At 41.9% G+C, this 22,816-nt stretch overlaps 1 protein-coding gene across 3 annotated transcripts in view; it reads right to left on the bottom strand.

The window, feature by feature from the left end:
• Positions 1-22,816, bottom strand: part of NEK6 (NIMA related kinase 6) — a 505,633-nt gene that overhangs the window by 55,410 nt on the left and 427,407 nt on the right. For all 3 annotated transcript variants that reach the window (XM_029612256.1, XM_029612255.1, XM_029612257.1), the window contains exon 9: positions 1,341-1,435. In XM_029612256.1, the coding sequence (XP_029468116.1) occupies positions 1,341-1,435 (95 nt within the window). The remainder of the gene's footprint in view (positions 1-1,340; positions 1,436-22,816) is intronic.

Below are 22,816 nucleotides of genomic sequence, written 5' to 3' on the forward strand. Positions count from 1 at the left end.
CTAGCACTGCTCGCTGAGAGCCTGGAATGTCAGGGCCTTGGAGTTACATGGCTTGGACTTTTAAGTCCAATAAGCACAAAATTTCCAATCTGAAGCTAAATGCTACACTTCTTAACCTTTCCGGCAAGAATGGAAACTTGATTTGCAGGGCAAATATTTTAAGAGTGGTAGACTTCTATGTTTCCTTAGCAAGTTAACTCTTTCAGCACAGTGAGTAAATCTTTTTCATCTCTCTAGACTTTCTTTTAAAATAAATGCTATTTCTTTAGAAAACTGATAAAAAAAAAAAAATAGATGTTGGTACAGAATTCATGCTCTCTGAATACTGCCAAGGTTGATGAAATTGAAATGCTAGTTGTTTATAACTGTCATACCACATCAAAAGAAATACATACATTTAAGCAGCAGAGGCTCATGGGCAAAAAATGTATTTATTGATTTCCAGGTTTCATATTGTGATCCATTAAACTCCTTCCCCCATGAGGAAATGCCCAGCTTATAGGTAGGACCGTTAACTGCCAGTGTGTATTGCAAACTTTTTTTTATTCTTCCGAATGAATTATTTGTGCGCGCCTGCTTATTAATGAAGCACAGTTGTCATGAGACTTGTACATATCATAGCAAATGTAAAATGATAAAAGGTCTCCACACAGCTATCTTTTCATCAATACGCAGAAAGGTTTAAAATTGAAAAGTTATACCTTGAGTCAATTACAGATGTGGCAACATGTGTGTTGCCGAAGAAATAAATACTGCATTGGGTTGTGTTGCTTTAACTTTTGAAAGCAATATTTCTTCCCTTGCTTCATAAAGATCATGTCAAATACCAAATATTTTCCTTGAGTATCTAAACATGTAAATATTTAGATTCTGTACATAGGCCACAAGTATATAAAATCATAACATTTTATGTATTGGTTGTTTACATATTTATGATATGTTTAGTACTTTGTGCTTTCTGGCTTACTAGTATAGTGATGGCATTTTATTTAATGTTTAATTCTTTGTGTTTTTAGTTTTCTTATACTGATTACACTGTATTTTACGGTTTATAACCATTATTCCAACTTGTGCAATCTGTTTTGGAAAGGCAGTTTTATAAATACAACTAAATAACATTAAAAATATAACCCAATTTAACAAAAATCTTCAATTTTTATTTTTCCAAAGTCTTCTCTTTATGATTGCTGTTAAGGCATATAAGGTCATCATGATGTACTGATTTGATATGTGGTGCAACTTAACTATACAGAAATGTCTTGCTTCCTTGCTTAATTAAAATCTTTCAAAGCAAGTTGGAATTTTTTTAGAAATTTGAAAGCCACTACACAATTACTTACCTCATAAAGTAAACAGCCCAAAGACCAGATATCAGATTTAAAGTTGTAGCCGTTTTCGTGTATTCGTTCTGGAGACATATAGTATGGTGTTCCCACTGAAACAAATAAAACACATACATTTTTTTCCCACATAAAACTAAAACATTTGGGGGCTAATTTTATAAGGAGTTACACATGTAAATATAATATACTATCATAGCAATTGTCAAAAGCCATTTACACGCATAAAGTACATTTACAGGTAAATAACCTAAAGTCAATTCAATGGTATATATTGTAGCAATTTTCAAGTCTACTCACACAGGTACAGTGCTTTTACATGTGCAAAACCCACTTTTAAGAGTGTAAATCTTTTTAATATTATTCCCTTCGGAGGTCATTTTAAAAGGAGTTACATGTGTAAATATAACATTCTTTCGTAGCAATTTTCAAAAGCCATTTATGCGTGTAAAGTGAACTTACACGTGAATATCCTATGGACAATTCAATGACATATAGCAATTTTACACAGGTAAAATGCATTTACGCATTTAAAACCCAATTTCAAGCATGTAAATTCTTTTTTAAATCAGGCCCTTAATGCATAATTGCATATAGTACTTTACTAATCTGATATAGGCAAAAAGGCTCTAAAGCAGGCTACCAGAATGCATCTGAGATACCACCATATGCTCATCCCATGAAGGAGTGAAGCTTAGGAATCTGAAGCAAACTACCCCCTTACTCTTAGACATAAGCAAAAATAAAAAGAAGGAGAGTCAGTTATCAAGAATTTAATACTCAAATTGGACTCTTTAGCAGCAAAACAAATTGATTTTCACATGATGCCCATTGCATTGCTAGTATGTCACACAAGGGATAGGTGAACCCTTTTTGACCTGGTTTGCATTCAGGTTCAATGCTGCTAACGTCTGGCTATTTGGATTTGCCTGGATTTATATGAGTATTTAGATATAATAACATATCAAAGAAAATTGACCTCAAAACTGGAGTACCACAAGGATCTGCATTATCTGCCACTCTCTTTAATATTACCTTTTACCAATCTGCCAACTACTAGATGATCTTCAAATAACATACTACCTCTATGCAGATGATATACAACTTCTTATTCCTATAAAAAAATCCATTGATGAAACATACAAAGATGCTTCCATGATTCTTGACGCACTAAAACAACTCCTTTCAAATTTAAAACTAATAATCAGTATTGATAAAACTGAATTAATTATCATGAACAAAAAACCCAACTTAATTCCACCACCTCAATTCACCACTAACAATCAAATCAACTTTATTTACCCTGTCAATCACTCCAGAAATCTTGGAATTATCATGGATAGGAATCCATAGTACAATATACACATAACAACTAAAATCAAAGAAGGATATCATAAGCTCCTAGTTCTCAGATGTTTAAAACCTTTTTTAAATTCAATGGACTTCAGAACAGTCTTGTAACTTGTAATTTTCTCAACAATAGACTATTGTAATTCTCTTCTGATTGGCCTTCTATCAACAAGCATCAAACCTCTGCAGATTCTTCAGAATTCAGCAGCTAGAATTTTAACAGGAACAAAAAAATATGTTCATATCACCCCAATACTAATATCGTTTCATTGGCTTCCTATTAAATCTCGAATAGATTATAAGATCCTGATCATCACTCACAAATTAATACATGGTGATCATCATAAACATACTGGTTTAAAAATCACTCCACAAATTACCAGAACAAATCTTCGATCTAACAACACTTCTTGTCTAAAAATTCCTCCCATTAAAGATGCTCGACTATCAACTACTAGAAACAGAGCATTCTCCATTGCTTCCCCCAAAAAATGGAACTCCCTACCGCCTTATTTAAGAACTCAATCTAACATCATAAAGTTCAAGAAGGACTAAAAACTTTCCTCTTCCATACAGTCTACATCAATGATCATCCTTAACAACAATCCATCTACAATCAATTCAACCATTCAAACCCAAACAAGAAAAAAACAGTAACTACAACTGGCATCAACCTTAAGTATTACAATTTCAGAAATTTAATATGAAGCCCTCCTTTAAGATGAATTAATACTCTTTTTGTTACTTTCCTTTTTACATCTTTCCCTTCTCCCCCTCTTTCACCCCACCATCCTCCTCTACCTATCATTATTGTTATTGTTTTCTTCTTTTGCAACTATGTATAATTTATCTGATTGTTGTTTTGATTCTGTAAACCGTTGTGATGGCTAAACCGAATGACGGTATATAAAAACGAATACATAAATAAATAAATAAATTCAGACTATTCAGTATGCTCAACATGTCTTGCAAATCTGCATAAGATACGCGTGCAACCCCTGAAAACCTCCCCCTGCCTCCCCCTGTGCACGCCGAGCCTATCTTGCATAGGCTCGGCAGTGCACACAAGCCCCAGGACGCACATAAGTCCCGGGGCTTCGAATAAGGGGCTGGCCGGGGGTGTGGCGGTGGGCCGCGGGTGTGTCCAGGGGCGTGCAACAGTCCGTGGGTGGGGCCGGAGGCGTGACGGCGGTCAGGGGGCGGGGCTAAGTGCTCCAGCACAACGGCCTGTGCCAGGGCAGGGAGCCAGTGGCACGCACAAGTTACGCCAGCCAGAGGCAGGCATAACTCCATGAAATAAGGTAGGGGGGGATTTAGTTAGGGCTGGGGGGTGGGTTAGATAGGGGAAGGGAGGGAAAGGTAGGGGGGGGGACAAAAAAAAAAAAGTTCCCTCCAAGGTCACTCCGATTGGCCGCTGGGTTGGGCGAACAAATCTGCACCCTCGCGTAAGTTTAAAGATTTGCCCCTTTGCGTATTTGTGGCACTGTGAATACTTGCACTCGAATGGGCTCAAAAGGAAGGACTGGAGAACTGAGTCGAGCTACAAATCGTCCACACGGGATTTATCTGATTCTGTTGGCAGCCTGACCTGGGTGCTGCTGGTTATTTGAACTCCCCTGGCGCAGTTGTAGCTCAGATTTCATCTAATCCTATTTGCCAAGCCCCACACTGTGCAACGGTTCTTACCCTCCATGAGATTCTGGGATGCAGTGAACCAGTGTATAACAGTTTGCACATTAATGAAAAGGAGCATGAGATGACAGAGCACAGCAGCTTCATGTCTAGAGGTAGTTGATAATACAAAACAGTGCACTGAACATTTAAAGTACACAAATATCTTTTACTATGAATTCCAGAAATTACATATTTCTAAATGTGTTTCATTTTTTAGCTACCACTTTTACACCCCTTCAGTTCTGAGGATCCTTTGGATCCTCCTTAGCAGCAGCTAATTCCTTTCACTTCAAAGTGGCTTCTCTCTGCTGATTTGTACAGGGAACAGATATTGATTTGTTGTGAAAAGGTCCATTCCAAAACAAGTAGAGGAGAAATAGGGAAAAGGGGTCATAATAGAGGATTTTCACGGTTTTACTTTGGGCATTTAATAAGAGAAAAAATCATCCGGTCATGTTTTGCCTGGGACAGCACTAAAGGAAATAAAACTTCCAAGTAGTGTTTCATTTTATATTCTAGATTCACTCAGATCTTGAGTCAAAATCATGCTTACATGCAATTGCCTCGCTTTCTTATTTGTTTTAATTTGAGGAGCTTTCAGCTCAAGAAAATTGGCTTGTTACAACTACTAAAATGCACGTCATTTTTGATTTTCCGGAATCTAAAACCCATCATCATGCCAGAGAATATCTGTTGAAATAGCTTGAGATGGGAACAGACTACCCAAACTCAGATGATACATCAAATGTTAGTTGGCCATTGGTCCAATTTCTTTTAACTTCCTCATTGACTGAACATACATAGTAAAAGGGAAGACAAATCATACCCCTAATTTCCAAGATGCGTGCACAAGGGTTTTTGTAATCAATTTTGGAACAAAATAACTGTTTTAAGCAACAGAAAACTACTATAGAGTATCACACCTTTTGCTTTCAACTAGACATGCCAGTACCGGGCCATGCCCCCTTTGTCTCTCGCCCGGTGCGCCAAATAACATGGCGGTGGGCAGGACCCTCCTACGCTCCCCTGCACCCACTTGTAGGCTTACTGGATTGGCCAGGAGTCAAGGCACTGCCTTGCATCGCGTCGTGCCTGCGAGGTTTCCGGTGGGGCTGCGCATGCACAGGATGCCGGGCGGTGCACAGTGATGACACGCAGGGACAAATTTAAATCTCAGCCGTTTTCAGGGGGGGGGGGGGCATATTGTTGGTGGCTGCAGCATTGTCCGGTTATCGCACAGTAGCTGGCAGTGGCGATCAGATCAAAAGCAGTTCCCCCCCCCCCCCCACTCCTCCCGCCAGCCTGCAGAAGTCAGCATTTGAGGCAGTGGCGGCATTCCACGGACATTGTGCGGCTGGCGGTGCAGCGGTGATCATTGCTGAATGCATCTTCCCCCACAATCCTCCCTCCAACACTTTGTAGGAAGCAATTGGACAGCGGCATTCGGGAAATGGCAAACGCGGGTGATGATAAGAGCGGTTGTGAACCGAGGATTTATCAGCCTGAATTGTTGGGAGACAGACGTGTGGCAAGCATGGCGGACCTGGACTGACGCCGTACCGCAGGCTCAGGAACTACGTGGAGAGCTGATCATGCAGGGGAGGCTGCAAGCGGGAACTGAGCTACGGGGAGATCTGAGACGGTGAGAGGATCAGCATCACGTAATCGTCATGGCAGAGAAGCAGAGACCAACGGGCAGAGGTGGTGTCCCGGGAGTCACCAACTGATGCTGGCAAGGTGACAGTGGCACACCAATCACATGTGGAAGACCGCTCTCAAAGCAGCATGGAGGCCGCAGTGTTAGCGGATGGCCCGCAGATGGCTGCCTGGACCAGCTAGGACCTTGCAACTTCACTGGGATTGTATATGTGGACAGGTCAGGTTTTGGGTGGAGTGCTGCCCACTGGATTTGGCGCAGGATGCGGTGGTGCAGTGGTCATGTCTTGGCTGGTCCCACAACAGATGCAGGTTTGGGCACCAGGGACAGGCCCACAACCAACAATGTACTGCCAATTGCCAGAACTGTGGCCACCCAATGGGGTGCCAATTACCCAAGCTATGTGGGGGTGTATTCATGTATTTTCCCTTTTTTGGCCCCATGTGTCCCTCCTGTGCCAGCAACTGGAAGCAGCAGCAGCTTGAACAGACAGTGTCGAGACGAGCGAAGTGATACATCGATCTCAAAGCGGCAGAGGCCAGTTCACATCAGGAGTACATCAGAGTGAGGGTCCTGCGGGAGAAGCGTTTGGGCCTGCAGTGGTGCCCTCCCAGTCGGCAGCGCAGGCTGTGGTTGAGCTCGAGCAGCCAACAATAGTGGGCTCTTCCGTCATCAGTGGTACCAAAGCATCAGCAGTGGTTATGTCAGGTACATTTTCACACAGTGGGAGAACAGACAGACCCAGCATGGGTGAAGGCAAAGAATATACGAATGGGAGTGGGGCTGTGGGAAAAGGTCAAGGGGCGATGTCTAATGTGGCGACCATAGTGCAGGGTGGAAAGAGGAAGTGCAGCAGGAAGCAGGCAGCGAGGGTGGGCTCTGGTTCCAGCAGTTCATCCGATTCTTTGGATTCAGACTCATCTTACAATGAGGGCACTTCCAGGCCTTCGGATGATGTGGCTGAGGTGAGCAGGAGGCCACCCGCATTGACTAACCTGTCACAATTGTGGGAGAGCGTTCCCAGGGCATTGCGAAAGAAAATCATCAAGACCATTAATGCTGATATTTTTAGCATAATGGAAGAAAGGAGATAGGAAAAAGAGCAAGGGTCGGGAAGAGGCAAGTGGTCCAGATACAAAGGTACCGAGGAACATAGTTAACTGGATCAGGGCTTTTCTCAGGATGATCAGGGTAGTAGGGCAGAATGATCCTGCACAGTACAGGCCAATATTGAGTTATGCCGATACCATCCTCAAGGTGTATAGGGAATACAAAGGGTGGGCATTTCCAAGACAAAATGGAAGAGAAGCGGTTTATGTCTGCTCTCCAGGTGATGCATTATTCTCTCACATCAATGATGAGTCTCCAAGGACTAGTAAGCAGGAGGGAAGTGTTAGATTGGCCATCATAGTTGGTGATTTGATTATTAGATATGTAGATACCTGGGTTGACTGGTGAATATGAGGATCACTTGGTAACTTACGTGCCTGGTACGAAGGTAGCAGAACTTTCACGTCACTTAGATAAGATTTTAGACAGTGCTGTGGAGATTCTGGCTGTCATGGTCCATGTGTCACCAATGAAATAGGAAGGTGTGGGAGGGAGGTTTTGGGCTTGTAGATAGAAAGTAGATATTTAGAAACTTCAGGATAGCATTCTCTGAAATGCTCACCAATCCATGTGGGACCCTCGAGGCAGGCAGAGTTACAAAGTCTAAATGCATGGATGAGATAATGGTGCAGGACAGAGGTCTTTAGTTTTGTTAGGAACTGGGCAACATTTTGAGGAAGGGGAAGCCTCTTCCAAAGGGATGGGATTCACATTAACCAGGGTGGAACCAGGTTGTTAGCACTAACCTTCAGAAAGGACATAAACCAGCTTTTAAACTAGAATATGGCGGAAAGTCGATAGTCACTCAGCAACACATGGTTCAAACAGAGGAATCTTCAAAGGATACTAAAATAGTAGAGGAATTAGGGCATCTTGATAGAGAGGCTCCAAGAAAAGCAATAGCAGCCCATGTTCCTATAAGAACCACCTGAGTTAACCAATTTCAAAATGCCCTATCAAGTGATAAGCAGATTGTTAATAATGACAAAAAACATACTTTGAAATGTCTGAATGCTAATAGCAGAAATCTATAAAATAAGATGGGAGAGTTAGAATGTATAGCACTGAATGAAGAAGTAGATAGAATTGTCATCTCAGAGACCTGGTTGAAGGAGGATAACCATTGGGACACTGCTATTCCATGGTACAAATGATATTGTAATGATAGGATGGATCAACCTGGTGGGGGAGGTGGGTGCTTTATGTTAGGGATGGAATAGAATCCAACAGGAGATCCTGCAGGAGACTAAATGCACAGTGGAGTCCTTATGGGTGGAAATTCCATGTGTCATGGAAAAGAGTGTAGTGGCCAAAATGAACAGACGGAAGATGAAATACTAACAGAAAGTAGGGAAGCTAATAAATTTGGCAGCACAGTAATAGTGGGAGATTTCAATCACCTCCAATATTGACTGGGTAAATGTAACATCAGGACATACATAAAGGGAGGCAAACTTTCTAAATGAAATAAATGACTACTACATGGAGCAGTTAGTCTGGGAACTGACAAGAGGAGGATCCATTTTAGACCTAATTTTTAGTGGAATGCAGGATTTAGTGCAAGAGGTAATGGTGGTGGGGCTGTCCAGCATAGTGTGATCAAATTTGACTTAATGACTGGGAGGACATTAAGTAAATCTACTACTCTAGCTTTAAACTTTCATAGGGAGACTTTGATAAAATGAAGAAAATAGTTGGGAAAAAAAAAAACTTAAAGGTGCAGTTACATAGGTCAGATGTGATTATTTTAAAATATCTTAGAAGCCCAGTCCAAATGTATTACATGCATTAAAAAAAAGTGGAAGGAAGGCCAAACAATTGCTGGCATGGTTAAAAGGTGAGGTTAAAGAGGATATTTTAGCCAAAAGAACTTCTTTCAAAAACTGGAAAAAGGATCCAACTGAAGAAAATAGGAAAAGGCATAAACATTGGCAAGTTAGATGTAAAACCTTGATAAGGTGGCTAAAAGAATTTGAAAAGAAGCTGGCCTTAAAGACAAAAAAATCATTTAAAAAAACCATTTTAAAATATATCCAAAATCATAGAACATATAGAAAGACGGATTAATGGGATACAGCCAACATGGATTGATACAAGGGAAATCTTGCCTCACCAATCTGCTACATTCTTTTGAAGGGGGTTAATAAACCTGTGGATAATGGTGAGTCAGTGAATGTAGTGTATTTGGATTTCTAGAAGGTGTTTGACAAAAAGTGACTCTTGAGAAAATTAAAAAGTAATGTAATAGGAAGCAATGTCCTACTCTGGATTGCAAACTGGTTAAAAGATAGGAAGCAGAGAGTAGGACTAAATGGTCAGTTTTCTCAGTGGAGAAGGGTAAACAGTAGAGTGCCTCAAGGTTCTGTACTGGAACTGGTGCTTTCTAATATATTTATAAATGATCTGGAAAAAGGAACAACAAATTAAGTTATCAAATTATTCCAAGTTGTTAAATCACAAGCAGATTGTATAAAATTGCAGGAGGATCTTGTGAGACTGGAAGACTGGAATTTAAATGGCAGATGAAATTTAATGTGAACAAGTGCAAAGTGATGCACATGGGGAAACATAACTCACACTATAGTTACATGATGTTAGGTTCCATATTAGGAGTTATCGCCCAGGAAAAGAACCTGGGCATCATAGTGGACAATACATTGAAATCCTTTTTTTCAGTGTGCGGCAGAGGTCAAAAAAGCAAACAGAATGTTAAGAATTATTAGGAAAAGAATGGAGAATAAAACATCAAATGTGATAATGCCTCTATATTGCGCCACAGTGAGGCCAACAAATAGAGTACTGTGTGCAGTTCTGGTTGCCACATCTCAAGAAAGATATAGTTGTACTGGAAAAGATACAGAGAAGAGTGATCAAAATGATAAAGGAGATAGAATGGCTCCCATACAAGGAAAGGGCTAAAGAGGTTGTGTCTGTTCAGATTGGAGAACAGACCTCTGAGGGAGGATTATAGAAGCCTATAAAATCATGAGAGGAATAAAACTGGTAACTTAAAAACACAAAAGACTAGAGGGTATTCCATGAATTAGTAAGCAGTAAATTTAAAACAAATTGGAGAAAATTCATTTTCACTCAACACACAATTTAGCTCTGGAATTCATTATCTGGAGGATGTGTTTAAGGCAGTTAGTATAGCTGGGTTTAAGAAAGGTTTGGACAAATTCCTGGAAGAGAAGTCAATAAACGGTTATTAACCAAGTTGACTTAAATAGCCACTACTTTTCAATACATGATAGCAGCACAGGATATATATACAGGATCTTGTGACATGAATTGGCTACTGTTGGAAACAGGATACTGGACTTGATGGACCCTTGTTCTGACCCAGTATGGCAAGTTCTTATGTTATGTTCTATGTATCTCCATGATCTGAAGTCTCTCTTTCTCTCTCTGTACTGCATACATCAATAACTGATTCTTTAAGCTATAATTTCAAGACCTTAATAATGTGTCTCCTGGCCTTATCCAAAGACCTATCAATGACCATATTAATAACAGGAAGATATTAGATTTCTGCACCTCTTTTCCTTCTGAACAGATGAATGTATATTGACAGAAGACTTTCCAGAACCATGGCAAACATTACATCACAGAAATCCCCTCATCGTTAATTCAAAACAGAAGAGAATTTTAACTAATTTTACTTGCACTGAAATTAATTATAGAAATAAAGATGTATTTGCTACAGTGTACTCCCAAGTATATGAGTGCATTTTCTCCTGGTCTAGGAAGCACGCTGCATATTGTTTCAAAACTAAGTTGTGCAAACGTCTTGCTTTTTTTAAATCAGTACCTAGTGGTAAGAGCAGCTAGCTGTTGCTCCTTGTGACCTTGGACAAGTCACGTCCCCCCCCCCCCGTTACTTAAAGTCATGAAGCCATTTGCCACATCATAAATGCTGTTTTTCACATGGTAAATGGCCTAACGCAGAGATAATTATTTCAGCTGAAACACTATGCATATTATAATTCACTGATTACCACTACTTTTTCACTACTTTCGGTGGGGGAGGGCTTACTAGGGGTCATCAGCCCATTTAAACAATAGTGGCCCCACAGTCCTGGCACTGCTATCGTGCCTTGTTTGGGAGGCATTTACCACCATGGTATTTTCCCCATGGTATTTAACCTTGAGAAAAAATACCACGGGAATCACAAAGTGGCAGAGCCAATTACTGTGGCTTTGTGACTCCCACAGTATTTTCCCTCAGAGAAAAATACTGTGGTTTGGTGAATAGGCCCCCTAGATTGTAAGCCCTCTGGGGATAAGGAAATACTTACAAGTACCTAATAGTAATCTACTTTGAAGTGGCTAACCAGTCAGGAAAGTAGATTTAAAAAAAGTGTCCTAGGCATCTCACAGGCCTCTTAAATGCTAGACTGTCATTTTTCCTACTGTGCGTCTTCTCTGCTTTGCTCAAATTCAAGTTTTGCAGCAGAGCCATTGTGTGGCAGAGATAATTGACACTATCCCCCAAAAATGGCACTTTAAATCTGCTTCATAGTGGAACTGCAATACAGAAAAAGTATGCAGCTTTTCTAGCAGAAATGGGTTCAAAATTTCAACTCTGCTATGATCAAAACCTGAAGCAACATAGCACACATGCACAATTTGAACCCAGCCTTCCTAGCTAACCCAATCTCATCTGTTTTGAAGTTCTCTATCATTACATATAGAATATGGCATATTTGCAAAATGCAGAATAGAGCAGCATTGCAAGCAGACTAATAAAACTTAAGGCACTTAGAATCCCCACCCTGTACAAATGAAACCTATGAGTACTACATGTACCTATTAGCTACATTATATTGGATTTATTGCAACTTCTCACTTACACACAATTCTTTCAGCACAGCCCTGTGCCAGTTCTTTGAATAAAAAAAGATGGATTTTAGGTATCCATTTGACTCCAGCATGGACATTTTGTAATATAAATGTATTATAAGTACACAGAATGCCGGCACCTAGAGAAAAAACACTTCAGAAAGAACAGGCTTTTGATTTAATTTATTCCATTTACATTCCTGCCTCTCTTTGGCATACTGCAGAGTCAGCCATCAAACCACAATATAAATTCCCAGCATAAGAACATTCCAATAAAGACCTGGATTTGACTTCCAGTAATAGGCCCCTGCTTGCAGGCAAGACTGGAGGCCTGTTATTAGTCAAGAAGCGTTTATAATGAACTATGGAATCTGACATAACCGAAGACAACAGAATGCTATCCAAGCATACTTTGCAGAATATGTCCCTGGCTGGATGCTCTCATAAAACCATTACCTGCACGTTCATCTTTCTCTCTTTGCACATTGTTGAATTGTGGAATGAACACATACAGTCTGATAATGGGGAAATTTATAGGGTTCAATTCACCCAATACCTTTTGGTCTCTGGAGGTCAAATAAAGCACATAGCAAAAAATATATTTGTTGCAGTTCAAAAAGAGATAATTGAAGCATGGAGGAGGAAGCACTTTAGATACTCCATTAATACCCTCCTCACAACTTTGCCTACAAACATGGAATCACTCAAAAATATGTATGCCTCTTATTTGACATTCGGAATCCTCAGATCCAAATATTTATTCCTATTCAGTTCTGGTGTAAATCTAGACCTGAACACTCCTGTAGCCAAACAGATGCTGTTACTGTTACGAGCGCGTCCTCCACACTGCTGAAGAACCGAGGGTTTGGAGGCCTTCGGGTTCTGCTGCGGGCGCGAGGAGCGCGGTCGCCTCTAGAGCAGGTGGTGTGAGCCCTTGGGCCATGGCGAGACTCAGGGAGGAGCCCCAAGCCACACCGTGGGAGGTGAGCCGGTGCAAGCATGGCAAGCTAGGTGAGGCAAAGCTGAAGCAAGGACTAGAGAACAAGGTCTGACCCTCAACCGGACCTACACACCCATGGCAACCAACAACGCAATGTTGATTGATGAACGGTCCTCCGACTGTTCCAAGCCCTTTCGAACCTGCCGCTGGGTAACGGCATTGGGCAGCAGGCCGGACAGAGAACGAGGGCAGACAGAGTCCTTGGAACACAGAAGACATCACAGACGAGGGCTGAAGTGAAGACATCATAGACGAGGGCAGGAAGGAAGACATGGGCACAGTCTCAGGGCACCCTACACAGCCCACCGACATGGGCAGAGTCAATGGGCTGCTCGCGGACCACCCTGTCCCACTGCGCGCCCTACACAGCCCGAAGGCTGGTCACGGACCACGAGGAGAGCAGTACATGTGCAGGGAAGATCCAGGCGAGAAGGAACTCCGATGTCGGGACCAATGACATCCGAAGCTCCGACGGCTGGCAGGAACAGAAGCTCCAGAGCACAGGGACGAATCCCTCCTATTGGCCACTCCAGGGCCCAACAGGACAGAAGGCTCAGGAGCACCAGACGAAGACACAGGGCAGAACATCCAGAACTGGATCAGGAACAACATCTAGGAACCAACATCAAGGAAACAGGCAGAGACACAGGACAGGGATCCGTCAAGACAAGCGAGACCACGGAGGACCTGGACTGTGAAACCCAATCCAAAGGCAAACAGGAACTGAAGTGAAAGTCCTTTTATACTGCTATATGCAGGCAACTCCCTGAGAGGAGTTCACCTGGACCGCCCCTCGCTGGCCCTATAACTGAGATGGAGTGCCGCGGGCCGGCCCCTAGGGAGAAGGGCGTGGCTGAACCAGGAGGTCCAAGCAGAGCCAAGCAAGCCACAGGCAGGCCTCAAGAACAGCAAGGCCTCCCAGGCCCTGGAGCAAATCCTGGATAGTTTGCAGGCGAGGCCCTGGCTTCGGAGCAGCCTCCAGAAGAGAAGGTAAGATGCCTCCTGTGGCGCAGCAACAGGAAGGATCGCAACAGTTACTTCTTTGAGAGTTACTATCACACTAATTAAAATTTTTAATGATTTGAGGGCAGGGAAGGAATTGGAAAACTAATTTAAGTAACTGTCTTTTCAACTCTCTCAGGTAACATCCCCAGAAAAAATGTTCGCAATCTGCTCCTATTTTTCAAACACTACCTAGCGTTTCTATGTAAAAGTCACCTTTAAAGAACCAGTGATACTTTTCCCATTGGGGGTTATAACATAAGAAGTGCTTTGCAGGGTCATACCAAAAGTCCAGCATCCTGTCTCCCAATAGTAGCCAATCTGGATATCTAGGAAGTACCTGGCAAATCCCAAATAAAAAATGCATTTCTTAAGGGGTGGCTTTCCCAAGTCTATTTGTCTAATAACAGTTTATGGACTTTTCTTCCAGAACTTGTCCAAAGCTCTTTTAAACTCAGCTATACTAGATGTCTTGATCATATCCTCTAGTAACAAATTCCATAGCTTAATTGTGCATTAAGTGAAAAAATATACTTTCTCTCATTTGTTTTAAATCTGCCACCTGTTAAGTTTCATTAAGTGTCCCCTAGTCCTTTTACTATCTAAAGAATAAATAACCATTCCCTATTTGTTCCACCCCAATCATGATTATATAAACCTCGATCTCTTTTCCAAGTTGAAGAGCCGGAAATGTGTTTAGCCTTTCTTAATAAAAGAATGTTCCATCCCTTTATCATTTTTGTTTCCTTCTCTATACCTTTTATAGTTCCACTATATTTTTTCTGAGATATAGAGGAACTAGAAAAGGTACTCTTCTTTCAAAAACAGCTTTTGTTGACTAATACCCATACTCCTATTTCTAAAATGCACACCATCTCTTTCCTCCTAACCAAAATCAATTATATCTTCCATTCAAAAATATATTCCCTCTCTCTCTCCGAATCATGCAATCACGCCTCAGACTTTACTATAACGATTTTGTACATGCATTCAAACCCTTTTCCTCCTAGCCACTCCTCTCATCTTCTCAAATTAACTTCATGTATCTATCAGACTATGGATCCACAGAACTGTAGTGATATCACAAGACACACATATTGTGGTCACATATAGTGCTATTCAAGCGCCAAGTTGCACTACCATATACTGTTATATCTGTACTATTCCAACTAATGAATGTCTATTATTACTCATATTCTTTCTTTACAGCACACACATGCCTCTACTATAAGTGCAACACTCAGTTTTCCTTGTATACACCTCACAACAGGTAACACTGTATTTGATACCATATATTACATACAGCAAACAACAAACATTTTATTTACGTGAAAAGTAAAACCAAGATAAAAAAAATAAGCCCACAGCCTCTTTGAATGCTAAATAGCAACCATACGGTTGCTCTTCTCCATTCCTTACTGGCCACTGCTGCTGCTGAGAGACTCTGGTCCTTCTCAACAAGTGCAGTCTGCCATTGTATGACTTAAAACAAAAAGAGAAACAGCATAATACTATAAAGACAAATCCTACATAAGCAAATATAGGCTTCTTAATCACCATATATACAGAGGAGGACATAAAGCAGGCAGATGAAGATATCACATGGTGCAAAGAACCACAGGGATACTTAAAAGAACATGTGCAGTGATAAGCTGGAACTCCTACTCCACCTCTTATTAATGAGTTGGCAAAAATATATGTTACATGGCGAACAAACTAAGGGCATGGATTTTACATGGTGAACAAACTAAGGGCTGCATTTTCCTATGGCGCACAGGTTTTTGAATTCCGCGGTAACAGGGGGCAGCGAAGTGGGGGGCAGGCCTGCGAAAGCCGGCAGCAATCGCACCACCACGGTGTTATCACTACCGGCTTTCGCACCCAATAGCATCATCGTCAAAGGTGGTGCTATTGGGCACGCTACTGGCAGCGATAAGGGTTCTTACCTTTTCGCAGCCAGCGATGTTTCTGCTGTGTCCACCCCAGTTCTGCTCCGATTCCTCCTCTTCCGCTGCCGACGCCATCCAGATCTAGGTATCGCACGCGAAAAGGGACTTTTCGCGTGCGATACCTAGATCGGGGCGGAGTCGGGGAGGCATCAGCACTTGAAGAGGAGGAGTCGGGGCAGACATTGTGGAAACTTCACTGACGGCAAATGGTAAGAACCCTTATCGCCGCCAGTAGCGCACCCAATAGCACCACCTTTTACGATGGCGCTATTGGGTGCGAAAGCTGGCAGCGATCGCACCCAATAGCACCCAATAGCACCGCGGAGGTGCGATCGCTGCCGGCTTTCGCAGGCCTGCCCCCTGCTTCGCCCCCCCCCCTCCGCCCCCCATTAGCGCTGGGATTCAGGAAGCTGTGGTATTTTAGAAAATCCGGCCCTAAATACAGCTATCCGGCTTCACGTTTCTCAATGCAACCTTAGATCAGCATCTAAAGGTTTTCTAAGTATTCCCTTGGTCCGATCAACTCATCTCACTCTAGTTAGATCAAGAGTTATTTCACTGATGGGTCCAAAAATTTGGAACTCTTTGCCTTCAGAATTACAATTACAACCAGACTTTAAACTATTTAGAAAAAAACTAAAAGCGTGGTTATTTACCAAGGCTTATCAGGATTCAGATTAATCCATTCCTGAAGCATTTTATATTTGAAGAGAACACTGGAGTAGAGATATAACTTACCTATTAATTTCTTCTTACTCCTATTTTCTATTAGTATGAACTTAGTGTAATTTTTAATTTCATTTTATTTTTTAAATTTTGTTTTACATTAACTTTTAAGGCTATCAGGATTAAGATTAATCCATTGCTGAAGCACTTTGATTTTGATGAGTAAATTGGTGTAGTGACATATCTTAACCACAAATTTCTTCTTACCCTCCCTATTTTTCTATTAGTACGATCTTATATTGAATTTCTGATTTCATTTTATTCTTTTAATTTTTATATTATATTTATTTTTATCTTTGTGTATTTATGTAAACCATTATGATGGTTTTTCCAAACGGTATAAAAAGAAAAAACAATAAATAAATAAAATAAAAATACAATGGAACAATGACAATCTGTGATGTGATTATATGACATCTTGGTCAGACCTATATGCATGCTCTATCACATGAGCATGCAATACAAAAAATAGCATTTGAACTCACATTCACAACCAGATATGCACATACATATATACATACTCTGCCATGCACGTCTGCAAGTATGCTCACTATCTAACTGTTCATCAGCTGAGAGTGCTATTTCTTCTTCTCTCCATTTGACAGGTAGACTCCTGGGCCTTCCTACAACCACTTGGAAACCCTGTCATCCCAATAGTCATGGGTTCCATAGCTACATGCTACTATAAGGGAAGTACTTCAGAACAATTTAGAGGGCCCTATTTCACATACTGATAAAGATGGCAAAATAACAGATTTTGTGAAGGACTACCAATATATAACATGGCCTATCTAATATAAAATTGTGCTTGATGATGACTGAACTTATTTACTGATTATGTAGTTTAGGTTGTAGATTGTTGGGTACTACACCAAATCTGGAAGAGCAAAGTTTGAACAAGCATTTTTCTAAAGTCTCCTACACAAGAGTGAAATAATTTACAATTTGTATTAGACTATCTTCTGTATATCAATGTGTGTACACTTTTCTAGATACCATGGTTGCCTACAATTGCCCATTACATACAGTGTAATGGTACTGTACATCAAAGAGAAGATGTTCTGAGGGCTTCTATGAGACATGATGGTTGTGGATTTCTATCTGAATGGTATCCCTTTCTCCAGTCTCCTAACCCTGGCCCTGGATTGCATAAATGCTTTTTTTTTCTTAGCATACATAGATACGGCAGTATGTTTAATTTAAATATGGACAATTTTTTAGAGGACTTTATTTTTCATTTTTTCCTTAGTTTGTGGTAGTATGGCAGGAGCATAATCAATGGGCTTCTTCAACCTAATTCCAGATGTCAGTGATATCAGAACAGTATTTATTTCAATTTATTTCAGGGAAAGGATAGCCAAGATCATTCAAACTGTTTGTGAGTTGTCTTAAAAAGGCGCAGAAAGTATGTTCACATAAATTCTCCAAGACAGAAAGCCATTCCCAATTAGCTTTATTTGCCAAACCTGCTGAATATCTTTTGGCTGTAAGACTTTCTAAGTCACAACCATCTCAGATGTGAGCACCTCCTCTCGCCTACCTATGATTAACACCCACCCCGTCACAAATTCAACAAATAAGGCCGGATATTCAGAATTTCGCGAGCGCATAGATTTGTGCGCTCAACCCAGCGCACACAAATTTATGCCCGATTCCCTCTGCTCTCCCCCACCTTCCCCTCCCTTCCCCTATCTAACCTGCCCCCCAGCCCTACCTAAATCTCCCCTACCTTTGTTGTCCTATTTACGCCTGCCTCTGGCAGGTGTAACTTGCGCACGCCGGCTGGGCCTGGACCGCCCCCGGATCGGCACCTTGCCCACACCCCCGCCCCCTTCCCGCCCCTTTTTCAAAGCCCCGGGACATACGCGCGTCCCGGGGCTTGCGCGTTGCCGAGCCTATGCAAAATAGGCTCGGCACGTGCAGGAAGGGTTTTAAAGGGTTACGCGCATAACCCTTTGAAAATCCGCCCCATAATTTGGAAGAGACAACTGTGTCATACCATTATTCGAAGAAAAGATCTTTCTTGGATGGATATTGCCGAAGCACAGGTAAATTATTGCATACAATTTAATTACTAAACAATTCCTACACATGTGCAATTATAAAACGTCATTTACTAATATATATTCGCAATTTCCAGGGGTGATCATGCACTCGCCTGCTTAATTTCCATTCACCAAATGCTCCATAGAGTCATGCTACAGCAATGTAGCACCATCATGGACACAGGGTCATCAAAGTCGTGCTCTACTTCCAAGTGCTTTATAGTATCATGCTAGAGCAATGTAATGCCATTGGGATACGCGGGGCCTTCGAAGCCTTGCCCTTCAGGTTATCCTGCAATTTGATCCTGATTAAACAATGAAGTTCTCCAAGGTGCAACAAAGACCTGCTCCGTAAAAGAGCAGGTGTCACTCATTAAGCATGCCAACACAATTTAGGTGGTGCACAGGCCAATTCTGGCTGCCAAAGCTGAAGATTTGATAAGACAACTTATCTCGCAGTCTCCCACCGATGCAACACAGGAGCAGGAATATCACGCTACTTGCATTCTCTACTTGGCCAGCTTTCAAGAATCACACTTGCTATGCACCCCAGGTCATAGTCAATCCAGTAATGACACCTCACTTGCCGTGGGCACCCCACCAACCTAACTGTGGCCATATCTTACAACCACTGATGCTGCCTAGAGCTTTATCAACCCTCGATGTGCTTGTTCAATGATTTGGTAAAGCACGATAAATCTGAGAATATACTGCATATTGCTCCAGATATAGCACAACCCTTCCAAAATCCAGGATACTGCACATTGGCACTAACATACGTGACTGCCTCCATTCTGAAATGTGCTGAATGCTGCCATGTGGCTGTCAAGGCTCCATCCTAAAACTTGAAGGGTTTATCTTGTGGGATGTGCTGTACACAGTAATTGAAGGGTGAATATGGTATCCCTGAATCATCCCAATTATCAGGGGTCCACCAAGCTCATTTATCAAGCATAGATGAAAAGCGCATAGTATCAAGAACTTGAAGTGAGCATGTAGAAGTACCTGCTCCATGGAGACTGTGAAGCAAATGGATGAAATCCGGCACCCCCCAGCAGTGCAAGTTCTCAGAAGAGAATGCATGGCACATGTGTGATGCAAAATAGAACCCAAGTAAAGAAAATTGATGAGTACATAATCTGTGTGGAAACACCACCACATGCCTGAGTACAAAGTTGCAAGAGCTGCAGGATACAAGCTTTGATTCCCCAAGCAGAGGGACAGAAGTACTGAAAGAAGAGGCTGGAGGGCAGGCGGGCTCACCACCCACCCCCTAGCCTTTGCCCCCTCCCTTGCTCTGGGGTGGAGCATCTCCCTGGTTGTGGGCCTCCCTATTTTAGCTGGGGTGGGGCGGTTCCTCAATTTTGAGTGAACCGACCCATAGTCTTTAGGTCATTTTTGCAGATATTTACTAATATATTCTGTAACATCTATTTACAAACCATATGGGGTAGATTTTAAAAGGAGTGTGTGGTTCCCGGCAGGCGCATATGGATGCATCAATTTTATAACATGCGTGCACATGTTATAAAATCCATTGGCCGCATGCATGTGAAAGCGGCGCGTGCAGGGGGGTGAATTTTAGTAAATTATTTGCGGTGGCACAATTGGGCCTTTCCCATTTCCCTCCCAGTTTGCTTCAATTATGGAGCGGACCAGGAGGGAACTTTCCTATCCCTAACCCTACTCTTCCTACCTCTTACCCTCTCCACCCTGACCCCTAACCTAACCCTAACTATCCCCATTTATTTTGTTTTTTCACTTACTGCTCAGTTGGAGCAGAAGCAACTTCTATGTGCTGGCCAGCTGCTGGTGTGTGCTTCCCCGGAACAGCGGCTAATGACCCCTGTCCCTGCCAGCCTCCATCCTGCCCTGCTCCACCCAGAACATGCCCCTGGCCCACCCCTTTTTCAGGGCCTGGCACTTGGGTGTGTATCGGCATTTACGTGCATGGCTGGGCCCTTTTGGAAATGAGCGCAGGGCCCGACTCCACACGTACGTCCCAATTTTTACACACGTGGCCCTTTAAAAACTCGCCCTTATATGTATAGTTATATCTACTAAACACATCCTATTCAAACAAATAACTGCATCTCATACAGCAACCTAACTGGGTGACCAGTCTTTCTTTCTACTCACAGCCAGCAGTATCATGTATGATTGTTGGCCATAAAAGTGGTCCTGCAGTGCAAAAGCCTTATATGCCCCATCATGATTAAAGCCTAACCCTGATCCATACAAGTCAGAATCCAGAGTTCTATTGCTGTAGTCCCAGACCTCTGCCATCAAAGTGGAGAGTGATGTCCGTAGTATCAACAGCATTGTGGTTAACTGGGGCTGCACATGCAATGTAACTTGTAGCTGTATATTCTAATCAATCTGGCCGCCACATTTGCGATTAATTACTGTGGCAAAATTTGTTATGGCTGGTCACCTCCCACTATGCTGCGACAGGAACAACAGCCTGCCTCCCATTCACCCATATTCGGGCAAGTGGGTGGGCAAGGCATCCAATCCGGCAAAAAGGGGCTTGGAAAGGCCCAAACTCGGTCTTAAATGACTGTAGGCAGGACCCCACCAAGCTCTCCCTTAGCTCTACCATATTCCATCCTTATGGACTTTATCCTAACCCTTCCTATATCCACCCCTTTCCCTACCCTCTTTCCCATCCCTTGACTCCCCCATCCTCACCCCCATCTCCCTAACACTTCTTGCCTGCTCGTTGGTCTTCCTCCCGCCCATGTTTGCCTGCCCTTCCCCAAAGATGAGGTCGCTTAGTTCTTTCTGTATATACATACACAAACACATTCTGACCTTTATTATTTGTGCATTCTCAGAGAAGATGCTGTTCATGCAGAAACTTGAATTATGTGAAAATCATCCCGAAGACTACATCCTTTACCTCTGAAAACCATGCCAAATAGTAACTTTCATTTACTGTCCTTTCTTAATTTTTTTAAACATCTTCCTTATTTTTATATTATTCTCAAATTATATTATTATTATAGACCTGTCAACAAATCTACAGTACTTGAAAGATCTAGAAAGAAAATGACCTCTTGTTGACTATAAATATAACAGGCATGCATAAATACTAGTGTACAATGCCGAGTACATACAAAAAAGAAAATAATACAGTTGCTATGCCCATAAATCATAATGTATCAGGCTGCTCGGCAACAGTGGTGGCCCCTAGTTTTAAGTGTTCTTGAAATCGATTGTTCTGGGTCATTGCATGACAAGCTCACAACAACAGCATACAAAGTTGGAAGTTACGGTCTTAACTTCAACACTATCCATTCGATAGGCTTCATTGTCATTTCATGTAACTCCTGGAAACAACTTTTGATAGACATGAGGACAGGATTTAGGATATGGATGACTGCATTCACAGTCAATCATTTGAATTTTTGCACATTAGGTTGCTCTATTGTATTAAGTAGGTATACGGGGATAGTCAGTGTCTGAATGCATTCTCTTTGCCCTGCCTTGCACATTTACCGATCATTACTGTAGTGCTGTCAGCAAAGGCATGATCAAGTCGTTCTCAATGTTTTGAAAAATTATATATTAAACTTTAAATAAGTGTCATGATAAAAGACTAACAAGTCAGAGTTTCTTAATGGTTGTCCAACATTATGTAAGAATTTCTTATATTGAGCATCTTTTATAAAATGGCATTAGACATCCAATTTAATCATCTGGGGTTTGCCGAGCCATTAAATTAGTCAACAAGACAAGAATAGTCTAATCAGAGACCATTGAACAGAACCTTTTGCTGACATTTGCCCACTAAGTGCTACCTTAGGGCAGGAATAGACCTTGACACACAGCATGGGGCCTACACTTGGTACCACTGGTTGGCCCAGGACCTTACTCCCAAGAAAGGGGGAGGGGTTTAGGGACAAAGACTCGGCATCTGATACCCATATTGAATCCATTGTTACTATTTTAAAGCTGTGGCCATATATTCCAAATTGAGATCTGGTGTCAGGGTCAATATGTGGATATAATCCTCTGAACAGGTGCACGTCATAAATAAGAAAAATGAAGATAGATGATGGTGCCAGGGGCAAGAGGTGCCAGATGCCCTGGTTACTGACTGCTAAAAATGTGGTTAA

The sequence above is a fragment of the Rhinatrema bivittatum genome, chromosome 8 (assembly GCF_901001135.1).
Source record: "Rhinatrema bivittatum chromosome 8, aRhiBiv1.1, whole genome shotgun sequence".
Lineage (NCBI taxonomy): Eukaryota > Metazoa > Chordata > Amphibia > Gymnophiona > Rhinatrematidae > Rhinatrema > Rhinatrema bivittatum.